The sequence below is a fragment of the Kryptolebias marmoratus genome, linkage group LG16, assembly GCF_001649575.2.
Source record: "Kryptolebias marmoratus isolate JLee-2015 linkage group LG16, ASM164957v2, whole genome shotgun sequence".
Lineage (NCBI taxonomy): Eukaryota > Metazoa > Chordata > Actinopteri > Cyprinodontiformes > Rivulidae > Kryptolebias > Kryptolebias marmoratus.
Genome location: NC_051445.1, coordinates 21,797,507 through 21,816,838, shown reverse-complemented (window position 1 = coordinate 21,816,838; position 19,332 = coordinate 21,797,507). Strand labels below are relative to the sequence as shown.

General features: G+C 44.3%; 1 protein-coding gene across 4 annotated transcripts in view; it reads right to left on the bottom strand.

Annotated features, from left to right (window-relative positions):
- LOC108232242 (zinc finger protein 236) overlaps positions 1–19,332 on the bottom strand; it is a 79,523-nt gene that overhangs the window by 17,163 nt on the left and 43,028 nt on the right. For all 4 annotated transcript variants that reach the window (XM_017409872.3, XM_037980276.1, XM_037980277.1 and 1 more), the window contains exons 21-29: positions 18,321–18,424; positions 15,948–16,394; positions 13,095–13,240; positions 7,481–7,712; positions 7,197–7,388; positions 5,873–6,031; positions 1,251–1,393; positions 1,020–1,148; positions 129–317 (exon numbers count right to left, since the gene is read on the bottom strand). In XM_017409872.3, the coding sequence (XP_017265361.1) occupies positions 129–317; positions 1,020–1,148; positions 1,251–1,393; positions 5,873–6,031; positions 7,197–7,388; positions 7,481–7,712; positions 13,095–13,240; positions 15,948–16,394; positions 18,321–18,424 (1,741 nt within the window). The remainder of the gene's footprint in view (positions 1–128; positions 318–1,019; positions 1,149–1,250; positions 1,394–5,872; positions 6,032–7,196; positions 7,389–7,480; positions 7,713–13,094; positions 13,241–15,947; positions 16,395–18,320; positions 18,425–19,332) is intronic.

The following is a 19,332-nucleotide window of genomic DNA, read 5'->3' as shown; positions in this document are numbered from 1 at the left end:
TTAGCTGGAACGACGACACTGAGAACTATAAATAGGCTCAGATGAGCGTCGTTTGAATAAAGACCAGCAGGAAGTGAACCCCCCCCCGAATTCAAAGTGCTATTAGTTAGCTGAGCCTCAGTTCTGACCTTGAGGTGCGTGGCTCGTTTGAAGGCCTTGTTACAGACGCCGCAGACGTGGCAGCGGTCCTTGCCGTGGGCCTGTTTGCAGTGGCGTCGCAGCAAATTGGCGTTCTCGCACACGTGGTTGCAGTAGAAGCAGTGGTTGCGGTTCTCGCTCTCCGCCTGGGGGTCTTTCTCCCCCTTATCGCCAGGGTTCTGGATTTCAGACAAAGCGAAAGAGAAATCAGTCAGGTTTACGCAGTTTGGTGTTGTCTGAAAGGAGGAGAAATATGACGATCCCTGATGGTTTTTAAAACTCATGTTAGGTTCAAACAAACAAAAAAAACCAGCTTGTTTTTAATCTTGTCTTTTTTTCCCATCTCATCCAAAGAGCTTTCTCAATTCAAACTGAACAAAATACAAAGTGGACAGCTTTTAAACTCCAATAAGCTGCTCCATTTTGTGTATATATATATATATATATATATATATATATATATATATATATATATATATATACATTTACATATATACATATGAATCCCTCTCCCTCTCCTCCTCCCTCCTGACGGTCATTAGGATCACATGAAAGACATTTAGGTCACATGCACCAAGGTGTGAACTGGATGGGGATCAGACTGAAAGCTGCACAGAAACCTCCTCCTCCGTTTAATGTTTCTCATTCAACAAAGATGGATTCCCCCCAAAAAATGGACATTACTATCCTCTTGTCCTTAAGATGCACCTTCATGCAAATGACCAAGACACCTTTCATTGCGTGGACCAGACCCTCATGAAGGGATGAGAGGGATGTTGATGCAGATTAAAAGCTCCTCAGATGAGAAGCAACATGTCTTCAGAACTTAAGATGTCTTTGTGTGAACAGACTAGGACTTCTTATTCCACTACAACACTCACGTTGTATCCATTATCAGATGCTCCGTTTGTGGACTGGGACGGGTGGCTGACCAGTATGACCTGCTGGCCCGGTGTCACCGCTTGCCCCGGGATGCCCGCCTCGTTCAGCACGCCAGGGAACGCCTGCCCCTAAACAGGGAGATCCTCGACGATCAGTGAGAACCTGACAAGGTCTTACAGCCCGGAACAACGTGCTGCCGGCCGTCAGAACTTAACGTGCGATTTTCGTACCTGCGCGCTGAGGTTCAGGGTGACTCCGTCGTCTGAGAGCGTGAGGGTGACGCTGCCGTCGCTGGCCACGGCTCCTGGGGACATGACTAAGCTCTTGGAGGCGGCCGTGTGAGTCAAAGTGGTGCTGGGAGGCAGACTGGTGACTGAGGGGCGGCAGACAGACAGAGACAAAACCGTCAGCTCCACAGCAAATTCAGCCAACAAATGTTGTTTTTTTTCTTTTCTAAACAGAGGTCAAATTACTGAATCCTTTAATATGAAACAGAAACAGCAGTTTGGCTTTTATTTTGTTTATTACCACAACCCTTGTTGGAAATGCAGTTAATATAAAACAGATATGAAGTTGTCGAGTTACTTGCTGACGTAAGGTGACACTTGTTTTTTTTTGTACAGGCAAGAAAAACAAACTCATCCACGCGGTGAAAAGCAGCTTCTCTTTAACACAAGCCTGGATATTTTGAAAGTTATTTTCATTTCTGTCTCTGCAGTGTGCGGCGTTGATTTCCTCGAGCTCCAGTCGTCTGCCGTCCACTCGACGCCCTCCCTGGGGGCTGCCACGCCGGATTATCCTGGGGAGCGGGCCCCTCGTTGCCCCCGTCTGACAACCAGACTCTAATCTGGGCTCGGCTATCTACTGAGTGCATCTCAGTCTGTCCCTCACCTCCTCTCTCTCTCCCCAAAGTGTGTGGCGTGTAGAAAATAGACAAAAACACAGACTCCTGTGAGCTCTGGCTTGAGCCCGATAAAGATCAAGCCGATCAAACAGTAATAATTCAGTTTGTTGTTGGTGACAGGAGCAGCTCGGGGTTCAGGTCCTGCAGCTGATGGAGACGGGAGCAGCAGGGATGTCTGAAGTCATCAGACGACGACGCTGCTGGTACTGATATCAATTAACAGAGAGGGAACAGGCCTGGACATCTTTAAAAGATCCCCCTTTATATTCACTTTATAACGCTATTTACCCTCCATAATTAACTGCCTCCATGAGTGTTCCAGTGTTTGAGCATCAGATTTGTTTGAATTTATGACACATTTACAGCTTTTTAATCACTTAATTCGATTATTTCTTTCTCCTAATGGCTTAGGAAACAGAAGCTATCACCTGATCAGTTCTGCAAAGCTCTCAGAACATAAAATGTTTTCATCCTTAGTTGCTTTTTGTTTTTTAAAGAGGGATTTTTAAATAAAACCCTTCTGTGCCGCGCTGGAAAGCTTTCTGAGGTTGGTAAAAGAAAAAAAACCAGGGGCTGAGAGTGGAAGCAGTCGATGAAGTGCAGGAAGAGCTGTGATGACAGAAAGTGGTTTGTTGTGTCTGAAACCAGCAGATGATCAAAGCTCTTCTTGCCCTCTAATCATAAAAAAAAAGGAAAAGCTGTGATTGTAGGGAGGGCGGCATGGCGGTGCAGTGGTTAGAGCTGTCGCCTCACAGCTAGAAAGGTTGCAGGTTCACTTACCGGCCTGGGGCCTTTATGGGTGGAGTTTACATGTGGGTTTACTCCGGGTACTCCGGTTTCCTCCCACAGACCAGAAACATGCATGTTAGGTTCATTGGTGACTCTGAATTAGTTGTAAATAAGAGCGTGAATGGCTGTTTGTCCCCATGTGTCCCTGCGATGGACTTGCGACCTGTCCAGGGCGTCCCCCGCCTCTCTCACAGTGACGTCTGGAGACAGACACCAGCTCCCCGGGTAAAGAAAATAAACGGATGTGGTAGTAGAGGAGTCTCGAGCGTATTAGCGGCGAGTCACTCTCTGATCTGATCTGAACAGACGTCTGTCACGGCGCAGGCTGAAGAGTATTTGCATACAGAGCGATACGAAGTCTAATCAACTAAAGAGATGCTCTCTGTGTCTCGGGGAGCAGGGGGAAGGGTTTTTTTTTTTCCCACTTGAGTTGAGAGATGAAAGTAATTGATAAAAAGAGATATGAGAATGGAAATTTGATTATACCTTCAGGTGACAAGCAAATCAGGCAAATATAAAGCAGCTTTTTCTCACAATACAAGCTTCATTAGCTCGCAGCAGAAGCCAACCAGGCCTCCTTCCTGTTATCACACACAAGCCGGCACAATTAGAGAGTGGTAATTCATTTACAGTTTCTACGGGCCAAGGTTTTATTTTAAAAGTCCCTTCATTTGTCAGCAGTACATCAGGTCAACACATCCCGACTTCATGGAATGTGTCAAATAATTAGCAATTTGGATTAAAAGCAAAAGCTTTGTGTCCTATAATAACTGTAGAGTTCTCAAAGGCTTTTTAAAAACATTACTCGTGAAAGAAGACATAATTAAATCACATTCGGTGACATAAAGATTCAAACTCTGATCCCTTCTTGTTCACTCATGTCAGATTAAACTCTTATTAAAAGTTCGAGCATAAGGAGCGTCTGCTGCATAAATTCTTGTTTGCAAGTCGACGGCTGCTTGAGTTATACAGTCAGCAAAGCAGGAGGGATGCTGCCCGGCTGACTGGGATGGTGGGGATGGTGGGATAAAGCTGTGAAGAAAGCGATTTAATGCAGGTTTTTACATTTGCATTAAATCACTTTCTGCAGTCACCTAACTCTAAATTTTTTTTATTTTTTTCAGGACTGTAGAAACAACCAGATGGAAAACTGTCTGAGACACTGTAACAAAGAAAAAGTACATATTTAAGAAAGATTTGCGTAAACCAAAACTTTCATTATTGTGGAAGTTGAGAAACATTTGTCCAGTGTTAGCCTCAGTGTCGTTGTTTTCTATGGAGCTCTTAGCTTTAGCTCATCAAAGTTACGCTTCAAACACAGAGTTCCTGACATATGAACCACATTTCATCAGAAAACCACAGTGAAGCTAGGAGACGACGACCAGGAGGAGACAAACACTGAGGCTTCGGCTACAAACTCAAATATTACAATAAAGCCCTACTATTCTTCACAGCAGTGGTTCCCAAACTTTTCAGCTTCTGGCCCATAAAATAACACTGACAAAGGTGTGTGACCCCATCTGTTGGCTGTTTAAACATCTAAAAGTGCTAACGATCCTAATAAATAAGGGCATAACGACAGCACAAACAGTCATTTTGCTACTTTTTAAATCATTAAATGACTTGTATTTTAACTATCTGTAACAATTAGGGTGGAAATATATCATAAAAACTGGGTTTTTAATTGTAACGTGATATTTGGAGAGTATCTCAGGACCCCTACTTGGTGTTGGGTGACCCACATTGGGGTCCCGACCCCAACTTTGGGAATCATTGCTTTACAGGAATGCATATCTCTTGCTCAGACTCGAGTCATCTCTCGAGGAGAGAGGACAGAGTTAAAGCCATTTTGGGTCAAACTTCGTAAACGATGTTTTGCTCACTTTGATGCGAGACTGCAACATCTCGATCTGTTAGCGTTCAGAGTGGGTGCTGAGGGGTCCTCTCAGCTACTACCACACCAAATAGTCCCTGGTAATCTGTAAAACAGCCCGAGTTATAGCCATTTGCTTTGTTCTCTAAAGTCAATCAGCTGTGGCGTCCATCTTGAATTTGTGAGGACAATGAAGAGAAGGTGAGTCGGGTTCGTCGTCTAACACACCAACACCTGGAACACCATTTAGTTTGGATAAAACGACCAAAAACAGAAAAACAACCCTGTTCATTACGAATGTGTGATAAAATCACAAACTCAACAGCTGGTCAGGACTGAGGCTGTGTAGCATTTAGCCCGTTCTGCTGTACGCTTTCAGAATACCATCCGGCTTTATTCTTCATGATGAAGAAACGTGGACGGACTGGGACAACTCATTGCAAAAAAAATAAAAATCCCTGTTTATTGTTGAAAAATGTGCTGTGTTCTGCAGGAAAACGGACCCTAATGAGCCTCTGTTGTGAGGAGAATGAGTGTAATCTGCGTGTGAATCTAGTTTACGGAAAATCTCAGCTTAAAAAGCTTGAACTCCACACTCTCTGGTTTTTTTGACCTGATGAAGCTCCTCAGATGAGAAGAGAAACACCTTCAGCTACAGAACAGAAGTCCAGTTGTTTTAGTTTTTTAACCTTTTCTTCAGATTTCCCACATCCTGGATGACTTTGTTGCAGCGAGGAACAAACACATTGTTCTGCTTTCCCGTGCGCTCCCCATCAATCATTTACTGACAAAACTTAATTGAGAAGTTGTTCCCCCCAAATCATACACATCGTGCAGACATCGATTGTTCCGTTCTGAACTTGATGCTTGGTGTTAAACGTGGTCGTTTCTGAGCAGCAGACCCCCCCCTCTGTGTGTGCCCCCCTGGACTCACACCCAGACTGCAGCAGGGTTCGAGTTACACCTCAGTGAGGACTAGAAGAGAGCAGGCTCGCAAAGCAAGGCGGGGCTAAATATTTCTAATAATAATAATCAGTTTTTGTTGATTGGAAAGTTTTTGTGATCGTTTGGAGCTGAAATTAGCACAGAAATGAAAATTTCGATTGTTTTCACAGCCCTACTGCTGAGTCTACTAAGGTCCGACACGATTCTGCATGTTTGTCAACAGTACGAGCAGGAACCGCAGCTCCACAAGGTGCAAAAACCGGACAAAGGGGAAGTGGGCGGAGCAGTATGAGGTCAGACACCTTCAGTCCTGCAGAAACCCCAGCGGTCATCGTGCTAACCTGCCATCCCAGCGCTGGCTGAGCTCTGCGGGAGGAGCTGGTCGTTGGTGATGGTCAGGGTGGCGCCGTTGGGTTGGCTGGTTAGCGGTGACGCCAGCCTGATCCCGCCGCTCATCTCGGCGCCGTTGGAACTGGTGTTCTGAGGAAGCAGGTCCTGACCTGTGGGTGTATTTGGGAAACGTATTTTAGGATTCGACTTTAGACAAAACACAGTTACTGGAGGGAAGAAAAAATGATTTTCAAGCTTTTTTATACTTCTATAAATAAGAAAAAGTGGTAAGAATCTAACATTTGCTGTGTATGAACTTATATATAAAAAAAAGGTATTGCTGTTACTGGTATTGATCCTGTGGTTCTTTGGTTCTAAAATAACCAACATCTTTTCAATGTTCTGGGTTTTATTTTTCAGATAAGGTACACTCTGGGTCAGGAAAACTCTCAGTGTCGAGAGAGCTACACAGTGCCTGGAAAACACATTTATGCTCTTTGGACTTTTCCACATTTTGTCACGTTACGACCACTTCATTCACTGGGATTTTATGTGACAGACCAACACAAAGTGGGCTCTGAAGGAGAAGGCTGAATGGTTTTTCAAAGCACCGTAGTTATGATACAACTGAAAAAATGTCAATGTTTTGATGAAAGGCAGAATTAAAAATTAGCTACCCTCCTAAAAGTTAAGTTACCGTAGCCATACCTTCAATTTTAGGTAATGCATTCCCTGCCTAGTCTTTTTTTTTTAAGCCTTCATAATGCACCAAGATAAAAAAAAGAGTAAAAAAATCACGGAGGTATAAGCAAAGATAAATAAAGGAGAAAATTGCTCGTGAAAGTTGTGACTGAAGGATTAGAGTTTCGGTGAAGTTGATCAGATTGCTGAACAATACAAGCTGAGTGAGGCGCCTGAGAACATGCATCATCATTCATCTATCTCAACATGCGGGCTCCGAGGTGGAAGAAGCATGTTTTCATTCTACTGTGAATACAAGATTTATCTGCAGGTGATACACTCAGCTGGGAAGGACACGGATGATGTTGGCAGGAAGAGAAAAATTGCTCTCGTTTCTAACTTGTATTAGCGCGACTTTTTAATTTAAATCTTTGAAGTCTCCTCAAACAAAAAAAAGACAGGAGTGTGATTTATTTCCTCCTCGGTTTTATTTCTTTGCCAGCGAGTAGGTTTATTCGAGTAAGAAATCAATAAACACACCGATCCTTGAGGGATTCTTCCCCTTCGTGCTTGTTTGATATCGATGGTCTGTTGCAAAGCTCCGCGCTCAGGAAAGAGACGAGTTTGCCGAGCTTGCGTCGAGCTTTTCCATACCTGATATGGTCAGGGTGATCTCCTGGGGGTTTCCCGCGGCACTGCTGGAGCCGGCAGCCGACGCCTGGGCCTGGACCTGGGCCAGGGCTTGCGTCAGGCTGGAGTTGTTGATGGTCAGAGTGATCTCCTGGCCGGCGTTGCCTCCCGCCACGAGCCCGCCGCTGCCCATGACGTGGGTCAGGTCCTGAGAGCCTGCACAGTCCGTTATCGCGCCCGGTTAGGCGGCTCGCAAACAAGAGTCGTCTCGTGGATTTTGTTTTTTTTCTAAAGGCTGCCTGGCGTACCTGAAACATCCGGCTCAGACAGCCCGGCCATGGAGACCTGCGGAGAAGTGATGGTGGACGGCTGCAGGGCCAGGCTGGTCAGAGGGTGGAGGACCACGTTGGCGGACACCGAGGCGTCGGCCGCAGACATGAGGTGGCTCCCGGAGTGGGACACCAGGCTGGTGTCCACGCTCAGGGGCTGTGAGAGGAGGCCTCCCTGCTGGAGGGTCTGCTGGAGGAGGGCGGGGTCGATCTGTGACAGATGACAACAGCGGCGTCAAATAAGATGGGGAACAGGAAAAAACACAGCCTCAGTCAGGTTGATAGCTTTTTATTTAATATTTAAGTTCTTTAAGTTCTGACAACTCTTACACTGGGTCACAAAGGTATTCACCCCCATGGTATCTTTTCTACACTGTTGCCCTAAAACCTGGAATTTATTAGTTTTTTTGCTTTGATTATTTTCCAAAAGTTTGTCCAATTATTGAAGTTAAATGGAGGAAAAACACTTTTAAATCATTCTAAAATGAAACACAGAAGAGAGCTCCACTGAATGCATCATTAGAGAATGGAAAGTGTGGGCTTCATGGAGGAGGAAAAAAAAAAAAAATTAAAAAAATTCAACCATTGTGAATTGAACTGAAGTCTCCCCAAATATGTGGAAGAAGGTGCTGCGATCAAACGAGGCTAAAACTGAACTCTCCCCCCATCGGAGGACAACACCAGGTCTGGCGACGGCCTCTAATCAAGCTGAGAACACCGTCCTTACAGTGAGGCATGGTGGTGGCAGCGTCATGCCGCGGGGATGTGTTTTTATCAGCGGGGACTGGACATCGGGACAGAGTTGAGGGAAAGACGGATGGAGCAGAACAGAAACGTTTGAGGGGAAACCTGAAGGAGTCTCCTAGGAGGTGTGAGACGGGGACGGAGGTCCACCCTCCAGAACACACGCTGCTTTAGGGAGAACCAGTTAAAAGTCATGGAAGGGTCCAGACCACCATCCCGCTGAGAATCTCTGGTTTGAGTTTAAAGATTCGTGTACACAACTGAAGCCAATTTAACCTGAAGGAGCTGGAGTGGTTTGATGGAGAATGGATGAAGGTTTCAGTGGTTGGACGTCCCGAGCTGCTGCAAAAAGCTAGTTTTAACTTCGGAGGGATGGGAAGGGGGGTGGGGGGGTCAGTGATGTCAGGTTTTCTCCTATTACTTTTGTAATTTCACAAAAAGTATGCATCTTAAAAGTGGTAGTTATGTTTTGGAAATAAAAACACCCCACCCCCTCACCGTCCCGTAAATTAATTTTGGATTCCAGATTTGGAGGCAACAGCAAATACTGAAGGAGGTGAATACTTCTGCAACCCATTGTAAATATTAATAGTATGATTTTGACGGATTTAGAGGTTTCTAGTAAAAATCTGGTGATTTAAGTTAAATAGTGAGGACAAAACGAAGAGCAACAATGAACCTTAAACTGCTCCTTTCTTTTAATTTTGATCAATAAAATGTGAATTACTGCATCACCTGTTAAGATTTACTGACTTCTCCAATGAATCTTACGTACAGTGATGTGAGGTGGTCCGTTTGTTGCTCAAGAAAAACAAAGTGATTAAATATTTGGAGCGGGCTGCCAAAAAAAAAAAAAACAACTCCACCATTAAATCAGGATGTGAATCACCTTTTCCCCCAGGGGCTTCACCACCACGAGTTGTTTATCTCTTAAAGAAGAAACCGAACCAACTATCTGAAAGCCGAAGATGTCAGGAACGTCCCTGAAGACGTTTCCCCCGGGCCTTTACTGCCGCCACCTTCGGTGTTCGCTTGTTAGCGAGTCCTCGGCTGCGCTTCCGACAACTTGAACGAATAAAGTTTAACTTCAGCGCCGGCTTCGGAGACGAACTCCACCCAGAGCAGGAGAGCGGGAGAGGCGGGACGGAGCAGTGCTGGACGGCCCGTGTGATTGCCAATCAGTACAGACACAAACAAAGCAGCAGGTCTATGAAAACAAGAAGCACCAAACTCCGTGACATTTCTGGCCCCCATCCAAGACCACTAAAAAAAAAAAAAAAAAAGGCTGTTTGAGTTAAAGAACTAATAGCAACAAAGCTGACTGAAAACGCCTGCTTTTATTGCACAAAGAGCAGTCAGGGATGAATGAAGCTAATTTTAATTTCTGTTTATGCTGCCAGGTAGCCGATTCAAGCCTGATGAATGTATTTGAATGCAAATTTTGGCTTTTATTTGTCGCTCGTTGTTTATAAGACTTTGATTCGATGTCTGCACGCGTGTCACAAAACGTCCACCTTTGGGCCTAAAATGAGCTTTCACTGACCTTATTTCAACCACACTAATCGTAGGGAGGTAGGAGGATGTCCAAACCGTTTTTCTGTCGCCTGTGTGTTTTTTTTTTGGGGGGGGGGGGAATGATGACAGGGCTGGGACAGATCCAGAGCCAACCAAAAAAATAAATAAATAAATAAAATAAAGCAAAAAGCTGATTCGAAGCACAACCCAAACAGGAGAAACACGCAGCAAGTCAAAACCCCTGCAGTTCAGAGGTGCCAGTAAAGGTCAAAGGTCAAAGTTTGAGAAGAGTAAGAAAACACAACAAACCCCGTGATGCAACAAGACAGGATGGAGAGTTTTTGAGGCAGGGCCTTTTATGTCCAGTTGATTTTATATTTTGTTTTTTCAAATCTGGTTCGATTTTTTCCCCCAAACGCCCCCAAAGTTTTTTATAATTTCAAGTTTTGTGATCTAACAAGTGTAAACAAAGTGGATGGATCCAGTTTTAACACTTACCTTGGACATATCTGACATATAATAAATACTGACTCGTTAAAAATAAAACGCCAACATTAAGAACCGCTTCCGTTCAACAGAACAATCAGTGCTTTCAGATCTCCTTGTTCCTCAGAGGCCCTTCAGCTTCAGAGGCTTACTGGATTGGACTGAAACTAACACTGTTTTTAGGACAGCTTCACCTGAAACAGATGTTGTCGTATTATTTTTGTCTGGAGGAATATCTGATTCTGCACCCACAGCTACGAAGTCTTTGACGAACACGTGTCGTCCCTCTGCTGCCTGCGGAACAGTTCACAGAAACAACAAGCTAACGTTTGCTTCCTCCTTTTGTTTTTGATGTGACCCTTTTGATTGTTGCCTGCCAATGTGTGTGTGTGTGTGTGTGGTTTGTCTGTCTGATAGCAAAATGCCTCATGAACCACTGGACAGATTTAAAGGAAACTCTCAAAAAGTGATCATCGGATGTCCAACCCCGACTTCTGAATCAACCGATTTCATTAGCAGACAACAGCAAACATAAAACTGTTTGTAACTCAGTCAGTTTTATAAATATCCAGCTAGAATCTGCTGAAGGTCATCTTCATCGCATACTCTAAGCATGACCAGAACACATGAAATATAACAGTTTGGCATGCAAGGCAGTGGCACAAAGGACTCTTCTACTGGAAAGTTTCATTTTAATCTCAAACATTTCATAGCCTCCTTTTCATCATGAAATATATACCTTTTTGGTTTTCAACGTTGGTATTTACATTTGTATTTGTGTGTTTCAACATAGCCGTACCATCAGGTTCAGAACTGAAAACAGGTTTAAGCACGGAGAACATTTTAATCCTCGTCTTCCAGCGGATCTCTGGCTGCTGTCAGTTTTGAGCTCTTATCGTTCTTTAATATGAAGCACGTACCTGCGCTTCTTTTTCTTTTTCTACTTCAGAAAACATTATTAGGTTCCAGCTGCTTTGGCGGCTGTGAGCTCGACAGGGCAGGAAGTTAATCCTGGTTCCATCCTCAGAGGTCTGTGACATGTCTATATCACCTGCCCGGGAGCGTCTGAGAGCCGCTCCGCTGTAAACGCCGTAAAGACTAACTAAAATGAAAATAAAATCGAATGAAAAGTCTGCTGCTGTGTAGACGTTTAATAACCTGCCAACGGTCGCGAATATCCGGGCTGCAAATCTCATTTATAAACTATGTGGAGTGTTAAGAACGTGAACTTTGGCCTTTTATTTCACGACCGTAAGACTCGGTTTTAAAAGTTTCTAACACCTGCAGAACTGAGGAGGTGTTTTTAATGACGGCAGGCTTGCACCTCCATCAGCATCTCTACAACCAACAACACCAGAGTAAAATGGAGATTGAGAAACATTTAATAAGAGCTACGCTGATTTTCACTAAAGCTCGAGGGCAACAACTATTTAGTAGCTGATCTAAAAAAAAGACCGATTTTAATCAAATAATGCAGTGGCATTTTCATTAAAATTCTACTTGCATAAAGAACAGAAAACATGAGTAACGACTGGACTTTCTTTTCTTTTTCACTTCTGAAATTTGTATGGATTAGATTTCTCGTGCGAAGTGAGAAAAACAACATTTAAATTCATTACTTTCACAGCTGACTGAACAAAACTCATCACGGTAACGGCTCCGATGAATCTCGTTCTGCTGCTCGACTCCCGACGTTCCTTTCAACTAGGCTGTTCATTTGGTGTGCTTCGAGTTCACTCGTCAGTAATATTATTGGATGGAAACACAGCCCCCCCACCTCCTCGATCCGCCACTGAACCACTGAGACAACGGGACGGTCGGCGTTTGATTACAGCGGCGTGGCCAACGGATCCCAGTAAGAAGGGGAACGTAGAAAGCAAAAAGTTAAGGATCAGAACGTTTTGCTGATGTGAATCTAATGAGCAAGTTAAGACCCTGTTCACACCTGAATGATCTCCTGGGAACGTTAGAGATTTCCCGATGCTGATTAGGAAAACGTTACATATTTACTTGGTAGATGCTGTGACTCGTGTTCAGTCTGCTGTAGTTTCCATGCCAGGTCACTAGCTGGTGCTGTGATTTTTGTATTTCAACGACACACACAGACACTTCAGTCTCTCCAGAGTCAAAGGAGGTCCATCCAAAATGGTGAATACATGCTCGGACCTATAGTGAAGTTGGGCTGAAATGAGCTTCCTTCTTAGTGGCAGAGGTCAACCTTAGAGATAGGGTGAGGAGCTCTGTCATCCAGGGGGAGCAACCTTTGAGCAACCTGTTCCCCCCCTGGCCTGTGGTGGCACTGCATCAAGAACTACTGAAGGAAACGACAGGAAATGACCTCTGAAGAAGACACTGAGCGCAACTTCCTTCTTCTGGAAAAGGAGACAAAAATGGAGTAGTGTCAAATTTTAGTGGTTTTAGGATTTTTGTTTTGTCTCCAGGTCTGACCACGAGTCATTTCTCCCTCTAGTGGTAGAAACACACGTTTGTTTTGGTTGTATTTACCCAGAAGGCCCTGTGCTATAGTCCACTTCCTGCTTTTGGAGCGGTGTCTGGTCCGCTTGCGTTCACATATGCATTCGAACTGCGCCAGAGCTCACTTCAACCGAACCGAGACCGAGGTTTTTAGGTGGACCAGAGTTCGCTTTTTTGGTCCGCATCAGAGTTCGACTGCTCGTTCACACCTCCCCAAATAAACCGGACTTTCTAGGCAAATGAACTAGAGTTGAATTAAAGCAGATTAAACAGGGCTGCTGTGAATGCACCCTAATTTTACTCCCTTGGTCAATGTGATGGCACAGATGGATATTACCTCGGCAGGTGCGTGTGTGTGTGTGTGTAAGCTGACCTGTAACGTGATGTTGTTGATGTTGCCCGTATCGATGCCAGAGATCTGGACGTTGGGGCACACCAGGTTGGCCGGCGTTAGCTGCAAGTGGATCCCATCCAGGGTCGTCAGGCCGTCAGGGAGGGACACAGTCAGGTCTCCTGCAGCTGACACACACACACACACACACACACACACACGTTATGCCTCTCTATCTTTGCAGGGACTTTCCATTGACTTCCATTCATTTCTACACCCTAACTACAGCCTAACCCTGACCCTTACCCTAACCCTGACCATTACCAGTACATACCTAACCCTAAACCAAACCTAAACTCAATTCACACCTTAGTCCTAAACCTAACCCCTAACCCAAAAACATCATTTCTCCTCGTGGGGACCAGGCTTTGGTCCCCACAAGGAGCAGTTGGTCCTCACAATATGTTAGGAAAATTGTCCCCACAATGTGTCAAATACATGGCCACACACACACACAGGTGTTTAGGTACAGTGTTGAACAGCTGCTGAGTATTAATATCTAAATGTTAGGATTTTAACCTTTAAGGGTAATAAGGAAGCAAAGGTTATTTCCTGTATCTACATTCAGCATGTTAGTTTAATTTGATCATAAATTCAGACAACAGAATTTTATGAACAGGCTAGGACGAATAAATCAGCATTCAAACAAGCCAATCTCAACAAAACTAGAGATGCATTTAAAGTGACAAAAGAATGACTCTGGAGACATGTAGTAATAACATTTCATGTTAAAGTCAAAGTGTGAGGGCAAGATTATTATACATTTCTGTGGTAACAAAACCTCCGGATGGTCTGTGTTGGAGAATACAGCCGTAAAAATAAAGACACTGAATGTTCCCCACAAAAAAAGGCACAAGAATGAACATTTGTTCTTAACCTGATGGTAAAAGAAAAGGGGATAAATAGGTTTCATTCAAACAGACTCTAACGTTTCTCTCTAAGAAAAAGAAAAAGGGATGGAGGAGATGGTGCATAATTTAAACGGTGAACCAAAGGAGAAACCGATGACCTGAAAACATCAGAGACTTTCCTGTTCCAAGTGTGGGGACGGCGAATAAAGTCGTCAGACATCAACTGTGACTTACAGCCCAGTGCATAATAGATGACGACCCTGATGCAACATTAAATCATCCACGATGGGATTGAGCATGCACAGAACTCTGCAGTGAGGTTATGGTGGGTTTTTTTATCTTTGAGTTTGAGTGTTTAAAGCTGTTGTCAGACTCCAGGAGAAGTCACAAAGTCGACTCTCAGTCACGTGGTTTTGTGACGAAAATTGCATCATTTTGTTTCCGTAGCAGCTTCGTCCACACAAGGCCCAGGATAAACTGTTCCTCACAGGGGTTTGTGTCAAGTGTCGTGTGATTGGTTAGAAGTTGTTGTGGGCGTGTTTATGTGGAAAAGCCGGTGAGCTTTAATGGAGTCGTTCAGCTTCTGCTGCTCCGCTGAGAAGCAGCTGGAGGCTGTTAGAAAATACAGCCGGCTTTACAGCTGTTCCAGCAAAACAAAAACAGGAGAGTTAAGAAGCCAGTGGGAAGAAACCCGTTTTAACGCTGTAGGAGGAGGAGGGAGGAGCTTCCTGGGACTTCTGATCCGAGTGTCTCGTGGGCGATGAAAGGTGTGTGAGAAAAGGAACGTCTCGCAGCGATGTGACCGCGAGCCGACTTCTTGACTTTTTATGGAGAATGACAGAGCTGTAAGAGTTCGGCGCAGAGCATGGGGGAGCGTGGTGACATGGTTGTGGGGAATTTAAAGGAAGACTGAGCACGCTGGCCTCGCTGGCCTCATGCCTGGGCTGCGGTCATGGAAACACCCCGGCACAGATGTTACATTTGGTTCTCCTGCAGGTAATTCAGCTCAGTGTGTGGGAGCAGTGAGACACTTGGCAGTCTGGCTGCAATGAGGTGGTTGTAGCTGTTTTATTGGTGATTGAGAACTGGTGTTTAAACGGGTGATGGTCTGGTGCTGCGCTTCCTGTTTAGAAGGAGAGTGTTTTTGGGTACGTTTTAGAGCCTGGTTTCTTTTCGTTTTACGTTTCTTAACTAAAACACAAACATTTAACTGTTAAACTTCCAGGTTTTGTTTCAGTTTTCATTTAAGCTTGTTAATAAAAACTATAATTTTTCAAGCAAGCTGTCCGTTTCGTAACCCCCCCTGGCTGTTCATTTGTTTCATTTTTTCAACGCGGCTGAACACAAAACGTCATTTCTGAGCAAAGTTACCACGTAAGCAGACCTGAACGTAATAATGTGCAACCTCTGCTGTGAATTTTAAGCAACATTTCCCATGAAAGCGTCCTTTAAAGTCTAGACTTCTGAATATCCTCTTTCAATGCTATGGCTTTCAGTCGTTTCCTGGGTAAACAAAACCTTTAACGCTCTGCTCTTAAAAACGTATGTGAGAAAAAACTTCAAAACTCCCTCTTTAACTCCAGGACCATTAGCGGCGTCGAAAAATTGATCTGAGCGGAATATGAAACGTGGCAGGAAATGTTTGGAGGCACTCCGACTGACTTTGGTACGACATGAGAGCAAATTTGTCCTGATTAAGATCAAATTCTGAGCTTTTATTGGACAAAATGAGGTGCGAAGGTGTGTTGTGATGATAAAGCACTTTCATTTTGCCCTGAGCAACTTCACTCAAACTGACAACAACAAAAAACAACAGAAACCAGCAGCCTCAGATTTACTATCCTAAATATTTATCCTTCTCAAAATGTTAGACAGAAGTTAATCGAATACCATCTCTTCTAATCAAAGTTCAGGTTGCTACAACTCTCACCTCCGTCTTCACGGTGTGTGTCTGTGCCGTTCGGGATGTTTTCCCAGCACCTACCTGACATGGAGGCAGGCAGGATGGCCTGGCCAACAAGACCCGGCTGCAGTAGACTCTGCTCGAACTGGCCCGCCATGACTTGACTGGCCGGGAGGTAAATGCTGGGGTCAGAGTTCGGCGTTTGCAACAAGCCCACGGTGGGCTGGAGAGCCTCGGGAGCGGCAGGCTGCTGGCCCTGAGCCGAGGCGGCGGGCTGCCCCGCGCCCGAGTCCTGACTCTGTCTGATCTGGCCGGCAGACGAGGACGAGCGCTTGGATTTGCGGCCGTCGCCGTTCGGGCGAAAGTGACACTGGATGTGGGTCTTGCGGTGGCCCGACGTCCTGAAGCGGAGGTCGCAGAAGGGACATTTGAAGGGCTTGGAGCCGGTGTGGAGGCGCATGTGCACCTTCAGGCTGCCTTTGGTGGAGAAGGACGTGTTGCACATGTGGCAGCTGAACAGTTTTTGACCTGCAAGAATAAAAGGATCAGTTATTGTTCAACAACTAAACACGGCAAGCCTCAATATGACTCCACTTGCTTTCAGCTGAATTTCCACCTGTTGAACCAACAGCTGCACTCAGATGAGGCAGCTCTGAAACAACAAGAGCAGCTTGTGTTGTTAAATGAGTCTCCTGTAGGCTGGAATGTCCTGGAGCCAGCTCCTGGAAGACTTCAGGGCTTTTTGCATCTTAAAACATTTCTGCAGTGGTTTCACTAACACGTCCTACAAGAACAACTCGAGTCAAACACAAACAAGTGTACACAAGCATATAAAAACACCCTGCTATTATCATAACTGCTTCAACTGTGGCTCGTGATAATGTGACGGGGGAAAAATAAAAAGCACCGACCCAAAACTCAATACGTCTGATAAAAGCAGACATATTGAACCTCAGAGAGGTTTGTCTCGTCGGGAGGAAAGTACTGCTCCTCAGCCGCTTCCTCCTTTTAAAAATATCTTCAGTCAGACGGCGAAAACAAGACGTACAACAGCAAAGTCTATCTCAGCGTTTCTACACAGTTCAGACGGGGTTTTTTTTTTTGTCAATTTCTGGGTCATTTTTGACGTTGAAATGTTTGGAAATGTACTGTGAATAACAGTAGTGGTGGGGTTTTATTATCAGGATGCTTCAAACATGATTATAAAAAAACACAAACATGTATAAAATAAAGACAGTGAGGGGGAACACCTTCAAGGAACCCCGCCCCCAAAACGAACACAGTTTGCAGTTTTCCTAACTCATTTATGGTCTAAATTTCTGAAACAAAATTGTTTCCCAAACCCTGCAAACCCTGTCCTTAAAGGGCGACTTTTATCACACAAGCCACAGTCCCTCATTGAACCTGTAAAGCTGGGTGTTGATGTGTCCATAGGTGTTCGATCAGTAACTCAGATACTGCTGGCTACAACCTTAAACTTGAGGCGTAATGTGATTCATGAATGGCCATCGTGATGACTGCGTCCATCTTTTATTCAAAATCAGTGCTTTTTACATTATTCTTAGAGGTCTAGATTTTTGTCTTTTAGAAAACGCAGCAGGGAACAGAGTGTGGAAACATAAATGGTTTTCCATACTCTAGTTTCTTTTTCTGTTTTTTCTTCTTTCTGCTGTTCCCTCTTCAGAGCTCTCCACAGCGAGTCCTCCTCCGTCTAACTCTGTCTTCTGCGTCCTCTGTCCTCACTCCAACTCCCTCCATGTCCTCTCTAACTGCTACCATATGTCTCCTCTTTGTCTTTTCCCTGACGGCTGCATCTCTGACATCCTTTCTTTTTCTGTATTTAAGACTAAATAATACTAAAACCAAACTCCGCCCTTTTCAGGACGGCGTGAGAACCCTGTCAAAAACTAACGGGGTGATTTCACAGTTAGAGGTGGACCAAAAGGTTTGGTTTTTTCCAATGGCTGACGCCGGTCAATAGAAATCAATGCAGCTGATGGACAATATATGAAGCTGATTTATTTTTTTAGCCTTTTTTTGGCCCAAACTTTGACCCTTATCTTTAAAAAATTGAGCAAATTATTATAGTAGAGTTTGATAGTAGAAGTATACTCAAAACCTTAAAAGGTCCATTTCAGATTTGTTCAGAAGCGTAATATTTCATTTTTTAGATGGGGGAGATGGACGGAACATGTTGAATGACCCCAAATGGCAACAATCAAAGACTAAGATTATTTAATCAATACAAAAAAAACACAAAAACTTGTTCAGATTTGCTTACAAATACAAAGCGATGACAGTCGCTGAGAGGACGACTTGCGTCTGGTCCACAGACCGTCAACATGTAGAAAATGGTAAAGCTCAACTAAAAACATGACATGAATCAACCCGATCGATCGGTCCGCCTCTGATCGCGGTGGCTCGGCTCACCGTCGAACAAATACAAGCGCTGACCTGTGTGTGTTTTCACGTGGCAGTCCAGGGTCGACTTCACCGTGAAACTCTTCCCGCATTCGTCGCACTTGTACGGTTTCTCTCCCGTGTGGATCCTGATGTGCCTGAACAGAGGGTGGCAGTCGAAGACGAGCAGATTAGAGAGTTCAGGCAGCAAAAAGTGAAACTAGGTCATATTTTTACAAGACAAAGAAAAAGAAAAAAAAAAAAAAACAGAACAAAGAGCAGAAAGTGCAGCCAGTCGTGACCAGGGTTGGCGTACACTTGACCTTCAGCAAAACGGTGGATTTTATGTCTAGAACAAAATGAAATATTGAATATTTCTCACTGCTGAGTGACCGAGGAACAGCCTGAGGCCAAGTTTTAAAGGAATATTTATGGATTTTACACGGCCTAAAACATGACGCAGCCTCGAGGCGTTTGAATTATCAAGAAACTTATTTAAAAAAATAAAAAATAAACACTTTCCCAACTGAAATATGTTCACCTTTTCAAAGCTATTTACTGAACAGCACAACAGATACAAGGGAAATGTCCATCATTATTCCTATTTGTCCTCTTTAAAGCCTGGCACAAAATAAGGAAAATAAAAACTCTGTAATCAACTTCCTCTGGTGTTCATTATGTTTTAGTATTATACATTTTGTTGTAGAACATTTCTGGACAGAATGATTAACGTATATGACAAAAAGTTAAAAGTGACAACTTTTAAGCTAAACAAAAAATACAAAACTCAAATTTGATCATAGTTGAAATCTCCAGCATGAAAAGCGTTGGTTACGTATTGTAACCCCAGATTCTATGAGTATAGGCGCAGCCCTTTAAGGCTATCGCTAGTGGGTTTATCCCTTCGCGCGCAGTGCAGCACTGAAAACTTTAGTCCACGCCCACCTGCTGTGTGGGCCCCACCCCGGTCCGTATAAATAACGGTGAGACCGGGCATTCGGCTCCCAAATAGCTTTTTTCTTCAGCCATTTAGGAACCAGTGAGGCCCAGAGCTTAAAGGGCTGCG